The 21,884-nt window shown below is 40.2% G+C and overlaps 4 protein-coding genes across 5 annotated transcripts; 2 read left to right on the top strand and 2 right to left on the bottom strand.

The window, feature by feature from the left end:
• Positions 1-1,223: 1,223 nt before the first annotated feature.
• il17ra1a (interleukin 17 receptor A1a) lies at positions 1,224-6,099 on the top strand. The gene is made up of 11 exons (XM_079454438.1): positions 1,224-1,913; positions 2,015-2,039; positions 2,127-2,273; positions 2,412-2,536; positions 2,615-2,741; positions 2,847-2,894; positions 3,014-3,168; positions 3,324-3,398; positions 3,541-3,610; positions 3,718-3,840; positions 4,122-6,099. The coding sequence occupies exons 1-11, from the start codon at positions 1,809-1,811 to the stop codon at positions 5,465-5,467; spliced, it is 2,346 nt and encodes a 781-aa protein (XP_079310564.1). The 5' UTR covers positions 1,224-1,808; the 3' UTR covers positions 5,468-6,099.
• A 1,845-nt stretch (positions 6,100-7,944) lies between these two features.
• tmem121b (transmembrane protein 121B) lies at positions 7,945-9,135 on the bottom strand (the record flags this gene model as incomplete). Its single annotated transcript, XM_079454378.1, has 1 exon — positions 7,945-9,135. One exon carries the CDS (start codon positions 9,133-9,135, stop codon positions 7,945-7,947), a length of 1,191 nt encoding a protein of 396 aa, XP_079310504.1.
• Positions 9,136-11,160: 2,025 nt separating this feature from the next.
• mkrn1 (makorin, ring finger protein, 1) lies at positions 11,161-18,060 on the bottom strand. Of its 2 annotated transcripts, none has more exons than XM_079455049.1 (8): positions 17,950-18,060; positions 17,169-17,297; positions 14,864-15,075; positions 13,765-13,985; positions 13,364-13,578; positions 13,064-13,174; positions 12,496-12,640; positions 11,161-12,378 (listed from the first exon to the last, which is right to left on the bottom strand). In XM_079455049.1, the coding sequence occupies exons 1-8, from the start codon at positions 18,021-18,023 to the stop codon at positions 12,166-12,168; spliced, it is 1,320 nt and encodes a 439-aa protein (XP_079311175.1). In that variant the 5' UTR covers positions 18,024-18,060; the 3' UTR covers positions 11,161-12,165. The 2 variants fall into 2 exon arrangements, with proteins under 2 accessions (XP_079311175.1, XP_079311174.1); XM_079455048.1 differs by having other exon boundaries at positions 14,837-15,075; positions 17,950-18,042.
• An 850-nt stretch (positions 18,061-18,910) lies between these two features.
• LOC306893006 (toll-like receptor 1) lies at positions 18,911-21,739 on the top strand. Its single transcript, XM_079454441.1, has 2 exons — positions 18,911-18,986; positions 19,155-21,739. The coding sequence occupies exon 2, from the start codon at positions 19,156-19,158 to the stop codon at positions 21,628-21,630; it is 2,475 nt and encodes an 824-aa protein (XP_079310567.1). The 5' UTR covers positions 18,911-18,986; position 19,155; the 3' UTR covers positions 21,631-21,739.
• Positions 21,740-21,884: the final 145 nt, after the last annotated feature.

The following is a 21,884-nucleotide window of genomic DNA, read 5'->3' as shown; positions in this document are numbered from 1 at the left end:
ACACATGTTTCCTCAGATTAACCCCTCTGATCCCACTTACATTCACACACAACAGGCCAAGCCTATTTACACATAAACGCACAGATGAAACTATAGCAAACACATAAAGTACATCCAGTCCACAACCACAACTCATCTTGCTGCCTTGAATCTAAATCAACATCATAGTCATTATCATCACAAGTCAAGACATTATTATCAGATTGATGTGCAGAGCCGCACAGACACACACTCACACCCACAAAACAAGTAAAGTTTTCCGCTCGTGTCACACAATGTCAGCCAGTTAAAATCTTTGAACCACTGATATTGAACTGATCTTGCTTGTTGTTCAGCACTCACTTGTACAGTGGCTGTAGCTTGGCTTGAAGCCGGAGGAGAGCAGCTAGCGGGCTCGTCTGAGTCTGTGGTGGAGATGGACGCTCCGGGTCTGTTGTTGAGGCGACAGTGGAAGCTGGAGTACTTTGCTCATTTTGTTTTGCCAGTTTATTTGTTAAAAATCTGACATTGACTTCTGTCCCTTCATTGTCGCAGCCTGGTAATGCCGCCAGCGGTTAAACAGGTGCCCGCTGTTAGCTCGCGACGATGCTCTCACATGACAGACCTAGTAACTACGTCGACGTAACGTCGTAGTTGATAAACAATGCACACTAATTTCAAATCAAAATGCAGCAGTCAGTGTGAGTTTTTTTTATCGCAGCAGTTGGTGAGAGTGAGTGAAGCTGTGTGCTGACTAGTATTGTTTGGCTCGTAAAAACACGGATACAATTTAGGCTTTTATTCATGTCAGATAGTTTGTCAGAGTACAAAAGTTGCCCGGGCCGTGGCCCCCCTGGCCCCCCCAGTTCCGCGGTCTATGGCCCGGGGTACAGTGAAGTGTTAATCTGGCCCCGTGTCCCTATACAAAAATGTTACCGCGAAGTGTAACAATGAATAGATAAGTGTTATAATGTATAAACTGTAGTTACAATTATTCATGAGACATTATAAGGGGCATTACTTATATAAATACATTACACTATCTGTATAATGCACTATGCATATATGCTTTAAGTTAAGTGTATTATCCTTTTATTATCCTACATGTTCTTTTGACATGTTTGTTCGTTTTTACATACACAGGGAAACAATCAAAAACAAAAATAGGATGTATAAATAGGCATTACAGGTAAAGTCACAGCACTCTCTCTGGCTTACACGTACAGTGGTGACGTAGCGCCCTCGTGTGGGGGGTGAAGAAGGCGTAAGGAAGAGGAAGCGAGCGCAAGAAAAACTCGTACATCAAAATTCCGAAGAAATCCAACATGCAAATGTGTATGACGTCAATGAGTAAACAAACCATTATTTAGAACATGCAATCGCTGTATTTCGTTGCATGTTTATGTTTATAATAGGCTAATATTATGAAGCATAATAATAACATGTGTATTTACTCATCTTGTTTTATTTAATGTATCGATACATGAATATTTTAAACGTTCATGTTCACTGAAAACATATTATTTAACACGAGGATGAAATTAAGTTGAGACGTATGACGCGCGAAAGTTCTGTGATCATTATCAGATCAAAGTTCAAATCGCCGTTCTTAACAAAGACGCAGCAAATGTGTCACGTTACGTCACTTTGCTTATAATCATAATTCCAGGAAGCTTTTGTAGGTCGAGTGTTTCCTGCACCTACGCCAACCTGTTTACCGTCCTCTGTAGCCTACTGTTACTGCCGTATTCACTCTTTATTCAATCCAAAGCGGAATAAACCTCATGTTTTCAGTTCTATGTGGCTTAATGTAGGATCAAACTTACATCATGAGTTTCTTCTACCTGAGAGTCGTCGTGTGTTTCACCTTGATACCTGTAATGCTGAACATGCATGTTATGGATGACGGGCTGTCTCTGAACTGTACACAAAAGGTGAGATCGGATACAAAGAGTTTAGTGTTATACTGGCTTTGAGGGTTTAGAGGCCCCTTTGATGTTTGTATGATCTTTTTTCTCTCTCTCTCTGTTTCCAGGAAGTACAATGTAAACCAGAATTTAGTGAGTGTTTTGTTTGCTTTCTATTTCAAAATATCTTTAATATATCTACATTCCTATTGATCAGTAATTGTATTATTTTCCCAATAGATAACTGCATGTATGATGGGTTGCTCAAGCCATCAAATTTCACTCCTAGTGGTCCAGATGATTTAAGGGCTATCATTGATGTCAGAGCTAACAAAAAAGGCGAACTAGAGCCAGTTATAGTGGCAGAATGGAAAGCTAAGGATGATGGTGGGTTATAGATTACGGATGGTTTCGTTTGTATCTAAATTTACGTTGAGTTTTCAGATTTGCGTTATATGTGTTGAAGTATGTGAACCACGTGTAGGAGATGCAGTCACTGAAGTTTCAATAATTCATTTCTTGAAGGAAGCATACGTTTTTTGGAAGGAACAGAGATCAGTGTGACCAAGTTAGCTACCAATGCGCATTTGTGCGTCCATTACGTGTTCCTCCAAACGCTCAACTCCATGCGAAATTCTGATGGTGAAAAGGCAAGATTTATTTTTCTTAATATTTTTATCCTAAAAATGTCTGACTTTTTAAGTGATGTAATATGTTATCCGTTTTAGTGGTCTTTTTCTCTGGATAAAGTTGTGGTTGATCCAGGCCTTACATACCTAGTGACTGTCTCCAATCTTCCTAAGCCAAATTTGGAACACACCAATTACAACATTAACCAAATAGTTGTTGTTCCAGGTAAATAACGTATAACACTGACGTCTTTGCTCTTTACAACTAAAAACACTGAAATATGATGCTTGATGAAAATTTATATTCAGGTTATTAACTATTTATCCATAGGTTGTGATGATCCTTTGATTCGCTCGACCAAAATCTGTTATGAAATAGGTGAGAAGAACTTACATTTGTTAACTAGACAAGCATCGATATACATAGAAACACATAAAGTTGGTATGTTTTATTTTGTGAGAAATATTTCAGGAAATTCACATGACTTATCTCTATAGGGGAAACGTGGCAACCTAATGTTACTGCGGGGAAGACCGAAGGTCTGGATGGCAAGCCTGTTCTTTCTGTTGCATTCAATCCTGGAAAGAATGCAGAAAACTACTATGTTTTTGTAAAGTGCAACAAGGACTTCCAAATGAAGACTATTTTTAAGGTAAATTTTTACATAGACTTTTATTTAATGAGTTATATGAGATATATCCACATAAATGTATACATGAATCAAATGGGATATTTTCCTAATAACGTTCAAACATTTAGCTGAATCTCTCACATCAAGAGCCATCATTGTAAATGTCTCTTTTTTAGGATGGTCAGTCATTACTAAAAGTGACGTATGACCTGGATAACTGGCCGAAGACATGCTGCAATTTTTATGCTGAGGTGTGTAGCCATAATCATTCATTCCATTACATCTTAACTACATTATAAATAATACACAAATGCTACTGTAAAGAATGAATGCTTCTTTTATGCAATGTTCATAATTGTATTTGTGTTTTTTTAACAATTTCTTTTAATTTAGATCAAGCCATTTTTCCCCAAGTGTGGCAATGACTGTCCCCGCAAGAATCACAAATTTAACATTTGTTCTGGTGTGTATGGTAACCTTTGAATACAGCTTTTGACTGCCATTTGTTGTAGATTAAACCTTTTTATAATATAATATATTTCATAAGATCTATCATTTTATGTTTATCAGAACCACCACCAACCCCCAACTGCACAACTTCAATGCTATGGCTCATTTATGTCGGTTTAAGCCTCCTCATTTGTGGCCTTGTTTTTTATGCCATTTATTTGCGCTGCAGGAAACCACAGACAGGTAAATATTGATATTAAATGTAGACAATTTATCTTTATCATGTCAAAGATAAAAGATGTGAGTTAAAAAAGCATATATCAACAGAAATCCCAGTGATATTAAAAACAGTTTTTCTATATATTATTTTTATAATTGAAATACCTCTGTTTGAAATAAAAGTGATTGCAGCCTCCTGTCTTAGTCTCATTATATACATAAACTGTAAATGTGTTTATTATTTACTATTGTGCTGTAAAATATCAATTTTACTTATAAACTTTTCATGTTTCCAACATCTTTAGATCCAGAAAAGCCTTACAACCTTCATGAACCCGAAATGCCTGTTCCACCTGGCTCACGATCTGTATTGATCATCTACTCCATGGATCATCCTCTATACACAGACATAGTGCTAAAACTCTCTGCCTTCCTGCGAGCCAAATGCGGGGTGGAGGTTGTGCTAGACTTGCTCGATACTACATGGCTCGGCACCATTGGCCGCTTGCAGTGGATCGAGCAACAAAAGCGTCGCATCGAGCAAAACTCGGGCAAGATCTTGGTCCTGTGTTCCCAAGGGATGCAGGCGAAATGGGGCGCTATCTGCGGTGAGCCTCGCATCCTTCTGCGTGAAGATGCACGATCTCCGACTGGAGACATGCTGACCCTTGCCCTCCAGCTGATCACACCTGATATGCAGTATCCCGCTTCCTACGGAAAGTATTTGGTGGCGTACTTCGATGACATAAGCAGCGAATGCGACGTGCCCTCTATGTTTGACATTGCGGTGAAGTACAAGCTGATGAAGCATTTCGAAGAGCTCTACTTTCACATTCTCGACATGGAGAAATATCAGCAAGGGATGATGCATTGCATTAAAGGTATCAGCAAAGACGACTACTACAAGTGCCCTTCGGGAAAAGCCTTGAGGGATGCCGTAGAAACCTTCCAGGCCTACCAAATGGAGAATCCGGATTGGTTTGAGAACGAGTGCGTGAACAGCGAAGATGACGTGAGAGGAGATTCCAGCCCGCTTCTTGACGTCCAAACTGGAGTGCAGCCCATTTACGAGTTGAAGCCTGTGTATAACCACGGTCTTCCGATCCTTGTAAATGAGGTGGAAATCCACCAGGAGACCCACAGTGTTTGTGCCGTGATTCCACAAATACGCGACATCCCTGAGGAGTGCTCCGTCAGGATGATCAGTCCCATGGTCCATTCACATCACAGCCAAGTGGTTTCCAATCATCCGAAAGTGAAACCTCCTCTTGAAGTATCTATCGTTGGTATGATCCCCAATGGCCCTGCGAGCTACCCGTATGTCCTTGGGGAACCAGTATCTGTGGAACCATCACATCCTCCTTTGGAATCAAGATTGAATGAAATGTTTTCCGTAAAGGAACAGTCGGAGAGCGATGGTCAGTCCTTTGCACCGCCTTCCGAACAAGCTGTTCAGCAGCTGGTGGACTTATTTAACACTCTTTGGACTCCTCTGGGAGCCACAGCACCTCCGCCGTCAATGGAAGACAGCTTCCAGTTAAACCAGGAGATGGACTTATCCCAACCAGTGGAGGTGGAGGAACATGAAATGGATGGAGCTTCACAAACCAGACCATCAGAGGGGTCGGATCAGGGCTATAGTTCCAGATAGTGTTAGAGAGATTAATATGCATTATTTAATTATTTTATATAACAATTTCGGATATATATGAAATGATGACATTTGCAAATCAGTGTGATCAATTTACTTTTACTGTACAAGTATCTTAATAAACAGGTGTATACAGAACAGCAGAAGACACACTTTTAGAGCTTATGTGTAACTATTCAACACAAGTTAAAGTATTTCTGTTGGGCTTGTTCGGTAAATTGTTCGTGATGTGATTTGTTTGTATATTGCACTGGAATTGCTTTTTATTTTGATTTATTTCTATTACTCTGTAAGAATCTGTATGTAATTTTCGATGTTTCTAATTTCATAAAGCAGCACTCTTTGGTAATATTGCCATGTGCTTTTTACCGTAATATTTTTAAAATATCTGTCAATAATAACTCCCACTTAATTTAATCTGAGTTTTTTTTACCTAATCTAACCAGCATTTATCCGGACTGTTACAGTAAATGTCGTGTATGTAAACCGTAACACAATTTGCTAAATGAAGCCCTTGTGAGAAAATCCTCTGTAAAACATTAAAGTGGATTAAATATAGAGTTGGGTTTGGAAATAGCGTTCCTTATCAAAAGGTTTTGTACATACTGTACATACAATAAAACCTGTGGTTCAAAAAAACATGCGTAGTATGCAGTGATATACACACAGTTGTTGGGTTATATACTGCGCGATGAGGCACAAAAATCCCATAATGCACTGTCGGCCTGCATATTTAACATGTTTAGCTCACCCTGTACCCCATCCTCAAAGCACAAAACTTAAATAGTAATATGTATACGTAATAATAGTCATAATAATAATAAGATGCACATTGGTTAGTAATATGTTGTTATTTTAGAATATATATACTCTGCTTATAACCTTGTTGACAAGTGACGACAAGTTTGCCTTTTAGGGTTAAGCTTGAGAGTTGGAGTGAGATTGAAATAGAAAGCAAATTCTTTTTAATACTTGATATATGGGTTGCTGTTATTCTTGGTGTAAGTAATGTACATTGATCTTGTATTATGTATATCTGGATTATCATTCCCACAGATGCAGTGCATGTAGACTATATGTCCTTGTATTCTATCTTTCTATCAATGCTAACAGCATTTTCTCGGCCAGTTAAAATATCAGTAACTGCCTGATACCTTATTTACTGGCATGAATGTATAGCATCTGAAGTTAATAACCCCATGTGTTCATGGTTTTTGGTAGCGAGAGGTAGCCTAGGTCTGATGGGATGGCACCATGGAAGTGATCTGGCTGGTTGTGGACGGCAAGTGGAAGTTTGGTCATTTAAGATGGATTACAGTTTTCCTCATAAATTCTACACTTAAAGTCGTATATATTAACATTAAGAAACATCATAAATCTGTATCATACACCTCGTCACATTCGTAAGTACCACTGCCATTTGCCAAGAATTTAACATGGGGAGGGACCACATCACGTTCACAATCTGGTGCACAAGTCACAAGGCATATTTACACTTTTGAGAAGTGCGTTGTTTAAGAACATCTTTGAAAACACTAGAAACATCGGCCTATGTCTACTGAAAAAAGATTGAGGACATAGAAAATGAATGATACAACATTGCACTTATAACATGTCCTCTGTTGCACAGTTCTCACGCAATTAAAGTGCCTCACAAAACAAGTGCAAATAAAAGGTTTTCGTCATTATTGTCGTGTAAGCACTGGTATACAGTCACGTCCATAACATGGAGTAAATACTGCAGAGGTCACGGGTGGGAATGTTTCTTCATTGGCACATTGAGTGGTTTGGTTGTAGCACCGGTTCAGAGTGAAGGAGCACGACACATCATTCATAAAAGAAGGTACTACAGGCATGAATTATAGTTTTGGTGGAACCTTTTTTAGACATTGCAACATCAACCAACATCACCCAACATTTAATAAACTTTGTTAGGCCTATTTCATTAACATCAGTTACCGTATTTTTAATTTTAAAATAATTTTTTAAGTTAGCTTTCTACGTGCTTTTATTTTGTAATAAAATATATATTTATTTTCGGATTGTTTAAATAAATGACGTTTTGATTCACCATCTAAGGATTCCCCTCACATTTTAAAGAGACCTGAAAGATGTATATTCCTTAATCGTTATAAAAATAACTAAACAAGCAATATATTGTTTTATTATTTGAGTATGTTTGAATGCTTGTTTTCAAATAACTTTAGGGCCCCAGATGAGAAACTCTACACTGTTTGACCTTTGTTGCAATATGCAATTATTTGCATATTTAGTAAGACTGTTGGTGCTTTAATAAGCATTTTTAAGAGGGGTGTCACAAAAGGCTCGTGTTTACTTGGACCTATTTATTTATTAATTATATTGGATTTATTCATTCGACTAAAAGCAAATTAAAAGAAGAAAAACATTCACCTGTAGTACCTCCCCTTAAATGGGCTGATACACACTGTGTAGTACGTGGCCTCCGTCAAACGCACCTACGACTGAGTATTGACAGCCAACGTGTTCACATAACCATGAGGACACATGTCGTTCTCTGAAACGCAATGAGAGAACTGGGCCGCGTTGCCACCGCGTCCACGTGAAAACCTCCGGGCACCCCTCAGAGACGCGCACTGATCGATCATCTCCAGGCACTTACACCCCAAAAACAACACGTTTTTGAACATGAAAACAGAAACGGGCGTTTTGTAAACGAACACGAGGAAACATCTGACCACCAGCAACGGTGCGTTAACCAGCAAACCGGTGAAGAACCTCGCCCAAATCCAGCGACAGTTCATCTCCGAGGCCGTCAACTCATAAAGCCACACAACCGGAACGCCCAACGCGATGAAATACACAGATATGACCGTGTACTTTAGGTACACGTCGGGGATTTCATTTTTAAGGAGCATTTCCACCAAAGTGAAGCTGTCCAGGATATCAATGCAGGTGCCCAGGAAGCAACCTTGGGAATGGAAACGCGTGGCACCGTTGGGATCTTCAATAATGGAGTTGATGAGACAGTAAAGCAAGGGCGCACAGAGTAACATGGTTATTTTAAAACCCGTGATGCCGAACGGCACTTTCAGGGCGATGAGATCCAGTATGGACGTTTCCAAAATGAGCACCACCTTCGGGGTGGACGCGATCACATAGATGAGCCATGCCAGGTACGCGAAGGTGAACTCCCCAAGATTGCAGCCGAAGATGGAGCTTTTCTGGTGGAAACCGCACGCGCGTTCTCGCTTGCTTCTCGCGTTTTTCATGAAGAAGATCCCCCATCCCGATATAACCACCAGATCCGTGGCTATCCACGAGCACCAGTAGAGATCCGTGAAGATGATGAGGTAGAAATCCAGCATACCACCCTGGAGAAGGAGCGCGAGGAAACATAAGATCTTAAAAAACAGGTTCTTCCTGGACCTCTGCGCGAACAGAGGCGTGGATTGCATGAATTCGCCCGATGTCATGGTGTACGACTGGGGTTCGGCTGTGGCTGAGGATACGAGAGGCTGGGAGCTGCCCCCGTCGAGGTTCGCGCTGCCGCTGGTGGTCTGCGTATCCCGGCGGGACGCGACGTTTCGGATGAATAACAGCTGTCCGTTTTCCGGTGCTGAGGAAACAGGTGAGTCGGGTTGGGGAAAGCTTGTCGCGGAGATGTCTTTTATGATTTCAGCAGTCATTGTACTCATACCTTCTCCCCTCGGCTTGTTTTGGCTCTGCCTGTGTAATGATAGCGGATTGGGGGGCTGAGGAGGAAAACCTGTAACGGAGTTGTGTTGGAATGGAATGTGCACCTGTGTAGAGGACTAGGGCGCGTTTCCCGAAACCTTCTTAACGCGTCGTTCTTAAGTCATACCTTAAGCTGCACCTTATCGTTAATATGTGTTTCCCGAATCGTTCTTAGTTAAGTATACCTTCTGTAAGTCAGCTATACATTTCCACTTTTAAGAGTTCCCCCCGCTAGTGGCCACTGTGGAAATCAGCTTCTTACATCGCAGTCTATACAAATACAATTCTAATGTGAGAAAATGCCAGTATATTGACGTGTTTTCATGCAAATAACGTAATTGTCTTTACACTTATGGTTGTTGGCTTTTTAATGAAATTATCTCAATAATGTGCATCAGCTGGCAACCCAAATAATTTGGAGGAGCCTATATTATAAAATATTTTGGCTTAATCAAAGTGCTTTTAGTGCATTTCATTCGTGAAAACCTAGCTATAATTTATGCAGCAATTATATATGATAATATAAATTAGGGGTTCCCAAACACAGGTATAATCAAAGGTAGGCTATCTCATGGCACACATTTGAAATAGAAAATGTCGAAACAACACACATTCACTAACCTTTTATTTTACGTGTCATGAATGAATAAGTTTAATACCTCTTGTATAGGGGTGCGCAAATGTGGCATACTTGTTTATTCCCCTTGATATTGTAAGTGTCATTCATAATGTTTATTATATTTAATGTTTTAATAAACACGGCCCAAGCTTCATGCTTCGCGCTGTAAATGCGACGCTTGCGCACCCAGTCTCCATGCGCAATACACGTACACCAATAATATCCATGGTTGGATTTAGTTTGCAATTTGTTTTATTTTTTATCCTACGAGTCCAAATAAATGCAACTTCAACTATTTCTCAAGTGCTTATTTTTTAAAGAACGCAGTGAAGCAGTCTCTGTATAGAGTGAATAATTGATTGTCGAACTATTGATATCCATTAATTCAGCACCACCGCCGTGGACAGCACCTGTAACGTGTGACGTAAGAACGTAAACTCAAAATTAAAAGTCATTTTAACAATTGTGCAACTCTTAACAATAACTCTTATAGGCTATATATAAATAAATATTCTCTTTATTAATATCATAAAAACATAATTTTTATTTTTGTGTTGGATGCATTGTTTCATTTTGAGTACTTCGCATCGCTCATGTGTTTATTGAATGTAAACTGCAGTTTATTGCATCCATCAATCTTAAAAGATTTGTTGCGAGCAACCTCAGTGTAGTCTACCCAGATACAGTCTACATTTGTTCGTATAATGATGTGCGTTCATGCATAATGACTTAGTCAGAATATAGCCCAATGTAGGACAACAGACGCCTAGTTTGAACTTTATCCTGGTTTTTAATGTGTGGGACATCTGATGATAACTCTTATGTACTTGTATTATACAAAGCTTTATAAAATGTTACAGTATCAGTTTGCATATTTCACATACAAATAAAGTTCTTTTCATAGGTTATAATTTGCATTGTTTTTTTAGACATGTTTGGTACAATATGGAATTACATCAGTTTAGCACCACATAAACACTTGTTAATTCATAACCAAGAGAGTGGAGGTATATCCTGAAATCACGAAATAAAATAATAGCATACAGATTAAGAATGTAACAGACATGAAGGTTATATTTTAACCTATTAGCAGCCTTGAAGATAGTTCATCAACATTTGTCGACCCTGCTTGTTCAAAAACAACAACATCTTTCTTCTGTGGAACACAATAGAAGACAAACGTCTCGGTTTGTTTTGTGTCCGTACAATGGAAGTCAATGGGAGACCATGTTGTTTGGTTAACAACATTCTTTAAAACTTTGTTTTCTGTGTTTAGCAGAAGAGAGAAAGCCATTTATCTGTAACTTCGGAATGGCTGAATGATCTAACAAAATTCAGATGAAACACCACACCAGAATCGTTTGATAATAAACTTTAATTTCAAGTTACATTGGATGGTTCTGAACCATAGAAAACAAGCACATTTCTGTATAAACATATGCATATCAACCAAGTTCGACAAGAACCGAATAACAATCGGGTGATTGTGGTCTGACAACTGCCAAATGAGCTTAATATGCAATACTCACTGAAGCGAAACAGATTTACAATTAACAGACAGTTAAACTGATGAAACATTCGGCTTCATATTCAAATGCATTGAAGTCCGCTTTCGGGAGCCCAGATTCACAGCAGTATCGGTGCACTCAGTTCTTAGGTGGGACTGTCCATTGAATACCACAGCTAATCAGGTACAGCTAAACATGTACAAAAACAACTCAGTGGATCATTTAATAGAGAGTAACATAAGGACATTAAATCAAGGGTTAAATGTTCAATGTTACAGGTCGCCCCGCGTGAACGTTACCGTGTGCATTGTGACATCACAGAACTCACCACCACCACCCAGTCAAAATCAGTGCATTAGAAGAGAGATATTTTTAAAATATCAGAAGCATTAAAACAGCCACCAATTAGTGTAGTCATATACAGTCGCTGTATCCCTCACAGTCAATGATAAACATGTGAAACCCACACAAGGTTTATTAGCTTAGCTATACTTTCCGATCATATATATATATATATATTTATAACTTAGTGTCCTTTTTTTGCGCTTTTTAAATTACTTTGTTTTTGCTCTTTATACTTTTTTCTAGAACGTTAACCAGACATGGACAGTATGGAGAAGGCTTTTTTAGAAAAGAGTTTATCACAAGAGCTAATCGTATGTCTTTTGACGTGTGTTTTTAATATTCATTTATCGGCTTTGAAATGAATTCATTGTTTTTAACGGCCTGCCGAAAGGCACTGCCACAACACGGGGAAAAGACGCTACGGCCCATCAGCCACACGAGACAGAATCCTGTCTAGTTACTAACAGGGATAGAAATGGAGTGCACGGGGTTAGACTTCGGGAAGGATGCTATAGGTAAAGCTCGTAGTAATCGTCCAGCTCTTCGTGGAACAAATCCCACTCGTCTTCCGAATCGGTGACGTCGTCGTCTGTGCCGGCCGCCAGAAGCATGAGGAGCATCTCGCTCAGCTCAAACGTCACCATCTCCTCGTCCTCGTTGTCAAAGGAGTTGCTGTTCTCCCGCTCGTCGAGAAGATCCCAAAGCGGCGTACGTCTGGAATTCTGCAACGCAAAAGCGATCCATTAATGGCTCGATAGATCAAATTCCTTTACATGATTAAGTAAAGGCGATATGCTTTCACGCAAATGATGGCACTCATGTCAAAAGTATAGCTTTACCCGGTTTCTTCCGTTAGAGCCGGTCTGTCTCCTCTGGGGTTGAGCCTCCTCGAGACGGCCGTCAGGGAAGGCGTGCTTGTAAAAGCAGTTGGCTCCGAACGGACAGGTCCCACGGCCTTCATCAAAATATCGGCATTGTTTAGTCCTGGAAAACAAGAGGACGGATAGTTGGTTTAGTTACACTAATAACTACACAAAAAAAAGTTTCAGCTAAATTTCGCAACAAAACTGCATATTTAAAGAAACAGTACAACCTAAAATTTTAATACTGTAATTTACTCTGCAATGGACTAAAACTAATTCCGCCATGTATATTCTGACATAATATGGTTTCAGAAGACTAGGAATATAGTACAGAAGTCATGTTCCTTTTTTTCCATTTAGGAGCTTGGTAGCCCTGGTCCCCATTCACTTCCATTACATGGAAAAAAAGCATCATTCAAAAGTGAACCTTTCCTGTTTTACAAATGATACAAAGTAACACAGGTTTAGAATGAAGTGATCAAGAAAATAACAGCTGTTTTTCTTTTAAACTCAAATCTAGTAGGCATCATTTTTTAGTACGTACCCCATCCCATCCTTGTACTTCTGAATAAGTTTCTTCTTCTCCTCCTTATCCTCTACCCAGTATTCGCTTGGTATGACAAAGTTGGATGTGATTCGACATTCCGGGCAGGACCTGACAGAGGAACATCAACTTGTCATAATAAAAAAATATATAGTTTTCTCTTTCATTGTGACAAAATCGTTTTGACAGGAAGTGGACACTTTCAATTTCTCTCTGCCAAGCGTACGAAAGATTTAAGACAGCCTCCTCAAAGTCTCTTTAATTTTAGTACTCATTTAATTATCGTAAGGGGGGTTATACTTTATGATCTTGCTCTCGAACTGCTTGGCGCTTCTCCATTTTCTGATGCACTTGAGGCAGTAACAGTGGCTACAGTTGGAGAGGATGCCGAAGCGGCGTTCGCTCGGGTTGGTTTTCTCGAACACCACCTCCATGCACACGCCACACATCATGTCCTTGCTGCGCTGGATGGCAAATGAGATCTCCATGTCCTTCTCGTGAGCCTCGATGCAGGCCTGATATTAACAAACGATGTCTGTTCTTAATGTTATATTCCAACAGAACAAGAGCTGTAACAATTGTACAGTTTGCATGCTACATACAAAAATCATATTGGATTTTTTTGTTTTGAGTGAATAATTCTTGTAAATGCACAGACAACAGAATCGATTTAAGGTAGAGTTATTGTTTCTACAACTCACCCTGATGTGTTGTGAGCGCTGAGAGGTGTCAGTTGGATGGAGCACCTGTAGGCCGCACATGTCACAAACGTCACCATGGAGATAAGCGCAGTTTAGGCCATAGCGGCACTCGCCGATGGCAGCATACGGGCACAGTTGTTTCTTCAGTTCTTTGTTAGCTATTTCTTTCTCATACTCTTCTTCAATGAGTGGGCCAGAACCCTCCAACAGCACTGGGTCAGCTAAGGGGAAACAAAATGAAATGATCGGATGTTTAATGTACAGTTATGAAAAGTGTTTTTGCACAGTGGGCTGGGCGACAACGTAAAGTTGGAACTGGTTAGGACAAAAACTCTGAATAAAACAAAGGTGATACGTTTATCTTAAAACATTGATAACTGCACCAAATCACAGGCGTTTCAAAACGACGTTGGATGTTACACTTTTGGGCTTCATACAAATGAATTTATAAGGCATAAATTAGAGAGGTGTAATAAATAGTCAAATTAATTTACATGTTTGTCCACAGTCCGCTTGAAGCGTGATTCTTTATATCGAAATGTTCGAGAAGCCACTGCAGTAAACCCCAAAGAAAAAGCACCTGCTAGTCTGATAATGCGAGAGCTTTTGGCAGCCTTCCAAAAACTAGGAATTGAAACAGCACTATTCCTTCAGCTCTTTGCTGATGAAGTCACCACTTAAGATGAATTTAAGTGGGCCAGGGCCAGTGAGAACAGGATTATACAGTGGTAAAGCATAACCTAAGATGTGCTTTGTGTGCAGGGTCAGTCCACTTTTAGTAACAGGGCCAATTATCCACGCATGCAGCATCGTAAAGCAGACCGTTCCAACTCTGAACTGTGATTGGATGCTTTCCAAGACATTTTAACATTCTGCATTCGTGCATCTTAACATTGCATACAAAGTTGTTCATTCTGATTTTTATTAGTACAGTTTATAATGGGTAACACTGAATAAATCTGGTGCAAATCTAAATAGTCAAATATAAAAAAGGTGATATAATCATTGTATTTATACCCATATCAAACCTAAATGCTTTGTTTTTATTCTCAGAACAACTTCACAGCGTTACCTAAACATCTCTGCCCGCTGCACTCACCCCTCCCGCAGTAGGGCTGCCCTGGCACGAACTCAGCTGCATTGACCCAGTCCACTGCCCCTGAGCTCTGGGGCTTCTCCTGGGCGCCGGTCGTGCCACCTGGTCCATCAGACGCTGGATCAGGAATGCCAGCAAGGGGAGCAGCAGACAGCGGCACAGACGGCTTGGAACTAGGGGCTTCGTCTTGCTTGGTAGGTTTGGTATGTTCATTCCTGGGACAAAATGCAAATGAGATTAAAATATTTATAAAAAAACAGTAAAGAGTAGACAGATAGATAAGCCGTGCAACATACTCAGAATACCAGCCAAAGCCTATATAGTGTAGCATGAATGCTTTTAAAAACATCTACTACCTAGTGAGATTTTTGTAAGAACAAGCAGTACAACAACAGACAGCGCGACCCACGCAGAGATCTGACCTCGCCATCAAGAAAGAGAACATACGCAAACATCTTCTAGGGTTTTTTTGTGACTTGAACCTCAAAACATGTTTTAAAGGCCTTAAAAACTTCAGCACATTATAATTATGTTGTTTTGTTGTTTGTTCTCGGTTTTAGGTGTCAAAGGGTTTTCCACTGGTGATATTTTTCTTCAAATGTGATTACCATGGTGAGTAGCACATGACTTGTTCACACCCATGACGTAGCGACAAGCCACCTACAGAGATTATGTCATAACCTCACAAAACAGCCCTGTTACTGTCTCTTGTTCATATTGTAAAAGGCCATCATAAAACCAAATTCATTTTGATTCACAAATACAATTATACTTTAATAATGCTCATAATGACATTTCAAATGCAAAAAAAAAAAAATGTATCGACAGAGTTTGTCCGAGACGTTTTTCGGCGCGTTTAACCGACCAGTTTTAACATGGCGTTTCAAACCTAAAATAAAACGAGCCCGAAGCGTTTTTATTATTACGCTTTTATGCCTGCCGTATTGCATGTTGGTGTGCACACTCAAATTAGCGCCCTTTGTTAAGTCACAAGGCATAAACGTCGGCAATAAACATGCACGATTAGCGTCCCAGTGTGGACAAGCATTGGGTGCATACAATTACTTATGACAACCAACAAGATTGCTTTTCATAACATACATTTTTATATTTTAAAAAAAAGTAATCACAGTCATTCCTCCCTCAAACACGTCAAAGCCAAGTGTGTATATCTGTGTCAGTCTATCTGTGGAGGTGGATGAGGTCACATGAATAAATGACACAAGTGGCTACTGCAGAATGGCGGCGCGAACCAAATGAACCTGACGACAGCAGCAACAGCCACAGAGAGAGTGCGAGAGAGAGGGGGTAGAGAGACAGCATGCATGTTAACACAGGGGTTATGTAATTGCCATGCAGACTGCAGTGTATTGCTCTGTTTGGCCCCCAGAGTGGTGGTGGAGGGGTGCGAGGAGAGGGAGAGAGACAAAGCCAAGGAATCCAGCCATAATAACGCATGCATTTAAGGCCTTTCTATGGACACTCAATGAAGCCGGTCGACCCGTAACACCCCCACCCCCCCCCCCCCAGACATGAGAAAAATATGCGGTAGGGAACAAAAGCCGCACTGCATCTCCCTCTGACAGCCACAAGAATCGTAATCCTGACAATACAGCTCCGTCAGACGTCAATCCGTAACCCAGACATCAGATATTTAAGATCAAGCCTGCGAAACCGCAGGAATGGCCCTCTCGAACAGAGGAAGAGCGAGCTCTTGCCCAGACACAACGCTGTCACAGAACAGCCTCGGCAAACAAAGACATTCCCATACTGCTGCGCTGGGGGTTGCAGTTACTATGGGGATGCACTTGACCGCAGACACATGAGACAAACGCCGTCTGCACCGTCTGGCTCGCAGGCTAATTTTCACACTGCTCCAGGCGTACATGCAATTTCATACGATGGTCTTCTTAAAGTTTCAGTAAGCTTTTCCATCGCATCTGTGGTCTAGACAAATTTAGCTGTACATTTATACAACATTAACTCTCCTACGACATAAAGCAGCTCATTGCGACTACAGTTTAAGCTGTCCGGTTTTGATTCAACAACTTGTTTACAGAAAATTGTGCATATCGTATGTCACAAGCGATGAAGCAATGCACAGCACAACACTTCTCAGAAGCCGCAAGTGCATTTAACACGCTCACGCGCCGCAGTCAACAACAAAGAAATACAGGTTACGTTACCTTCGGGATTTCAAAATAGCTATATAGATGAAGTCAAAAGCAGGTTGTTTTAAAGCACATTTCAGGGAAACACGCCTGGTCCTAATGCTGCGCGAATCACGCTTGATCATTATACAGCTTACCTACAACGGTCCCCAAAAGCACAGGATCCCTTTTGGAAGAACTTGCAGATCATGGTCGGCTTGCAGCTGCTGAGGTCGTGTAAATATCGACAGTTGTCACCCTCTTTGCAAACGCCGTGCATGAAATATCTAGAAAAGAAGTAGAGTTTGACATACAGCCATGCATTTGTAGGCTTGTACAGCTAAACTAAACAGCCAGAAGCTTAACAAAGTTTCACATGTTAAATGATCCGAGCCATTAAAGATAATTATTGATATTTGTGGCACGACACAGATTCATATAAACAACACATAGGGAAACCATTAGGCATGTATATTAACCCACAATACTAACAATATCCAAACTGATGTTCGCATGTTACATTTGACAACCTCAACACTGTATAGATATCGATTGAAACAACTTCTCATATAACTTATTTAAATCTGACTACGAACAACAGAAATCATAGACACATGGTGACAAACTGGCAGGTGCCCAATCTGATTTGAATGCCCCCCTTGAACCTTGGGCTGTCACACGGAATGCCATATGTAGTGTAGGTGCTGCCTTGTTGCAAACACATACACGGATGTGGCAGAAACCGAAAGAAACTAAAGATCGCAAACAGCAACCACTCATCGCCGCGTTACAACAACAAACACACACATCCACTTCAGCACAAAGACAGAAGCGCTGTCGAACGCCTCGCCATCGACGATCAGACAGCCGTTTGCGCTTCATATATTTATGTCCATCTAACACTGACATAACTCTGTTGCTATGCGAATTTTCACTAACCTGCAGGTTACGTGCTTGGTCCAGCCTCCGGTAACTGCTGGAGCCGCTGTTGACGCTGCCGCTGCCTCCGCCATTGCTGTTTATGTTGAAGCCACAGCACCCGGATCTTCCGGAAAGCGGCCGCTTCGCGCTCGGCTGTTTTCGGAAAGTCGAGGAGGCCGGCGTGATCGGGGGTTTTCGGAAGCAAGAGACGCATCGTTGTCGGATGCTTTCGGAAAAACGAAGACTAATAATGCTTCGTTTACTGCGAAATATCCGATTGCTTAAGTGGTTGGTTTAAACAGCTATAAGAATATTTGTAGACATTACTAGTCAGAAGAGCTTTTTTCGCAAGCGGAAGTTTTATATTGTCTTATTCAACCCACTTATTGTAAAGTGCGCCATTCCTTGCTTGTGTAACAGTGTGAAGGAAGAAGGTCCTTGTCACTTGCTGACACAGCATCTCATAGTGAAAGACTGGGTATTCCTCTTTTAAACATTGTGACTATTTACAAATACGTCTTGTTTGTGTGTTAACGTTTGAAGTAAAAATATCCAAGCAGCCTACTGTCTTGCACAATATGCTTTATATAGAAAATGTAATAGAATGTAATGTATTCTAGAATAGATTGAGTTGGTGGAGCAGTTGCAGGACAGGTTGTGAATGTGCAGTAGTGTCATGCCATCTTGCAATGTGACCTTCAAACAATGCAACAGATTTAAAACTAGAATTTATATCAAGGAATGAGCGTTTCAGAAAAAGAGAAACAATGAAAATAATAATTAACCAGATTCAATGATATATAATGGTAAACAAAAAGCAAAATAAGTTGTTTCTAGAACGCATGTGATCTAATTTCACAATTTTGTCCATATAAGGGACATTAAAAAAAGTTTCGGTTGTTTAGAGAAGTTCAAAAACATAATAGCTATTGTGTAATTTTTTATTGGTTAAAGCCACTCCTTTATGAGGCTATATACTCTCTTTTTATCGCACATAAACTCCTATTCATGTCACATTTGCATGTCTTTTGAGGGGGCAACAGGTGAAATCTGAGGTAAATGACCATTTCTACAATTTTATTTCAGATCAGATTGGTTTATTTGAGGTAAAGTGTTATTTGTGGATAAACAAAAGGGATAAATAATAACGTAATAATGTATCATTTGTTTTGCTTTTGTATTTACATAAAAAAGTCTTCTATTCTAATCTTTTATCTTCACAGTATGTTGACCACCAACTGGCCTCTGAAGCTCACGTGTCTGATCGTGTTTCTGTTTAAAGCACATTGTGAAGATGGAAAATCTGGACTTTGTTCCACTTCGACGGAGCACAAAAAAGATCTTTGCAACAGTGGGCTTAGAAAAATACCATCAAATCTATCAGATGACACAGTTTATCTGGACGTTTCCCACAACGACATTTACAGCATTGTTCATGGCGATCTCTCTGGATTAATCCATCTCTGCTTCCTTAAAGTTACACATTGTGGACTTAAATACATCTCTCCCGATGCCTTCAGCAGCAACTCTGAAATCAAAGTCCTTAACATCTCCTACAATCATCTGACCACCATCCCCAATTTGCCTTTGCCCCAGCTTAACGTCTTAGATCTTTCCAGCAATCGATATCCCAGCTATGCACTTCCAAGATCATTTGGTAACCTAAGTCATCTTTCTATCCTTGCGTTCAGTAGCAAAGAAGCTACTTTTGTTAATGTGGATGACTTTGTTCCTCTTAGAAATAAACGTTTGAAAAAATTCACATTTGGAAGTGGCACTGAATTGCAACACTACGAAAAAGGCTCGTTTTCACAACTGAAATCATTAGAGGAAGCAGTTCTCAAAGTGACTTTTTGTAAACGTTTAGACATTTTCAAAAGCATGATTATAGACTTTGACCGAATTCAAACCAAAACAATTGAGTTGGTTAAATTATTTCCAGATCAGTGTAACATCAAGAGCGACCCGTTCGTGATGTTTAAAGGTTTACGTTTCCTCAGCCACCTACGCATCATAGATACCTGGATGAACAGCTCGGTGATGGTTAAACTTTTCGAAAACATTTGGATGTCATCTATTGAAGAAATTTATTTTCTGAATATCACCTATAATGAGGACACTCCTGATGGCTTTCAGCTACCAAAGCAGAAACACACAACCAATTTACGAGCATTTATAGTTGACGGCGTGCACCACTATCAGTACCGTTATCCCAATATAAACATGAGTATGGAATTAGTCAATCAGCTGACTTACTTGAAGTTTTCCGGCTCAGGGATGAATATCCTACCGTGCAATCTAATTCCATCCATACGATCGCTACAGGTCTTGGACCTGTCCAATAATCTTCTGGATGATACTGGGTTCTGGCAGTTTTGTTCATCACGAAAACTATTTCCTGCGTTGAGGCATCTTTCGCTCCGCCGCAACCGCTTCAGTGACCTTGCCTACATTGCCAAAAAGGTTGACGACATGAAGCTCATAGAGTATCTGGATTTGAGTTTCAATTCCATTTTCATAAGCGATAAGCAATGCGTTTGGCCCTACCACTTGAGAGAGTTGAGAATCAGTCACAACAATCTTGGAAATAAAGTGTTCAGTTGCCTCTCACCGTATTTCCAGAAGATCGACCTATCAAAAACAGGCATCAGTGTTATTCCAGGAAATTTATCGTCACAGTTTCCCAGGCTAACACACCTATTTTTAGGTTTTAACAGCATACAGGTCATCCCAGCGGATCTTTATGCACCAGCACTGGCAAGCTTGTACATTGACCAGAATGCAATTACATTTATTAGCCAGAATGCAATGAAAGGTCTTTCCAGCCTCAGGACTTTGAAAGCAGGGCACAATCCATTTAGCTGTAGCTGTGATTCTTTTTGGTTTTTGAAAGCATTCAATAAATCACTTCTCCCTGACTGGCCTCAGGATTATGCTTGTAGTACCCCACCATCATTTTCAGGAAGGCTCTTGGTGAAATATAAGCTTGGGTGGCTGTCTTGCCAGCCGGGGCTTCAGGTTGCCGTTGTCCTGCCTACATTAGTGACTATCGGAGTTGCTATGGCAATTACTTGCTATGCTTGTGATGGCGTGTGGTACACCAGAATGCTTTGGATGTGGATAAGAGTAAAGCGTAGAGGCAACAAGAGAGATGATCGATTACTCAACGTCACATTTCGCTATCACGCCTTCATTTCCTACAGTCAACATGATTCAGCTTGGGTGGAATCTAAGTTGGTTCCAGAATTAGAAGGGTCGGGGTTATCCATTTGCGTCCATGAACGAGACTTCGAACCAGGAAATTGGATCGTGGATAACATAATCAATTGCGTGGAGGGTAGCTACAAGACACTATTTATTCTGTCAGAGAACTTTGTTAAGAGTGATTGGTGCAATTATGAACTTTTCTTCGCCCAGCATAGGGCTATCAGTGTGAATGATGACTCTCTGGTCTTTATTCTGCTGGAACCAATACCAGGAGACTCTCTGCCCAAGAAGTTCCTGAAGTTAAGAACCTTGCTGAGGCAGAAAACGTACCTTGAATGGCCCACGGATGAACACAAGAAGCAAATATTCTGGAGTAATCTTAAAGCTATTTTGCAGATGGTAGACAAGAGCAAGATTCTGAAGGATGTAGGCATTGCTATTGCAGACATATGTCCTTTGTTGCCAGATAAAAATAATATCGCAATCATGTAATTGAAATCATATAAATGAGCAAATTTACAGTTTTTATTTCATTTACTGTTTCTTGAACCCTGCCGTACAGAATAAATCTAACCTTTTTTTGTATTTAAATAAAATAAATGTTGTCAAATCGTTGTATTTGTAAAATAGACATATCAAATACATAGTTCTTTCAAAAAGAGTTGGCCTTTGTCTCCATCTACTGGTAAACTACAGGATGGCAAGTGCACATGTATAAACTTAATGCATTTTTTAACTTAATCGTG

Source organism: Barbatula barbatula, assembly GCF_947034865.1.
Source record: "Barbatula barbatula genome assembly, chromosome: 4".
NCBI classification, from domain to species: Eukaryota; Metazoa; Chordata; class Actinopteri; order Cypriniformes; family Nemacheilidae; genus Barbatula; species Barbatula barbatula.
This window is presented reverse-complemented; position numbering and strand designations above follow the sequence as displayed.

Coding starts and splice junctions, on each gene's coding strand:
- il17ra1a (XM_079454438.1), top strand. CDS start 1,809: ATGAGTTTCTTCTACCTGAGAGTCGTCGTGTGTTTCACCTTGATACCT. Junction 1,914..2,014: donor CTCTGAACTGTACACAAAAG/GTGAGATCGGAT, acceptor CTCTGTTTCCAG/GAAGTACAATGTAAACCAGA. Junction 3,399..3,540: donor GCTGCAATTTTTATGCTGAG/GTGTGTAGCCAT, acceptor CTTTTAATTTAG/ATCAAGCCATTTTTCCCCAA.
- mkrn1 (XM_079455048.1), bottom strand. CDS start 18,023: ATGGCGGAGGCAGCGGCAGCGTCAACAGCGGCTCCAGCAGTTACCGGA. Junction 17,298..17,949: donor ACCAAGCACGTAACCTGCAG/GTTAGTGAAAAT, acceptor CTTCTTTTCTAG/ATATTTCATGCACGGCGTTT. Junction 12,379..12,495: donor GCTCTAACGGAAGAAACCGG/GTAAAGCTATAC, acceptor TTTGCGTTGCAG/AATTCCAGACGTACGCCGCT.
- LOC306893006 (XM_079454441.1), top strand. CDS start 19,156: ATGTTGACCACCAACTGGCCTCTGAAGCTCACGTGTCTGATCGTGTTT.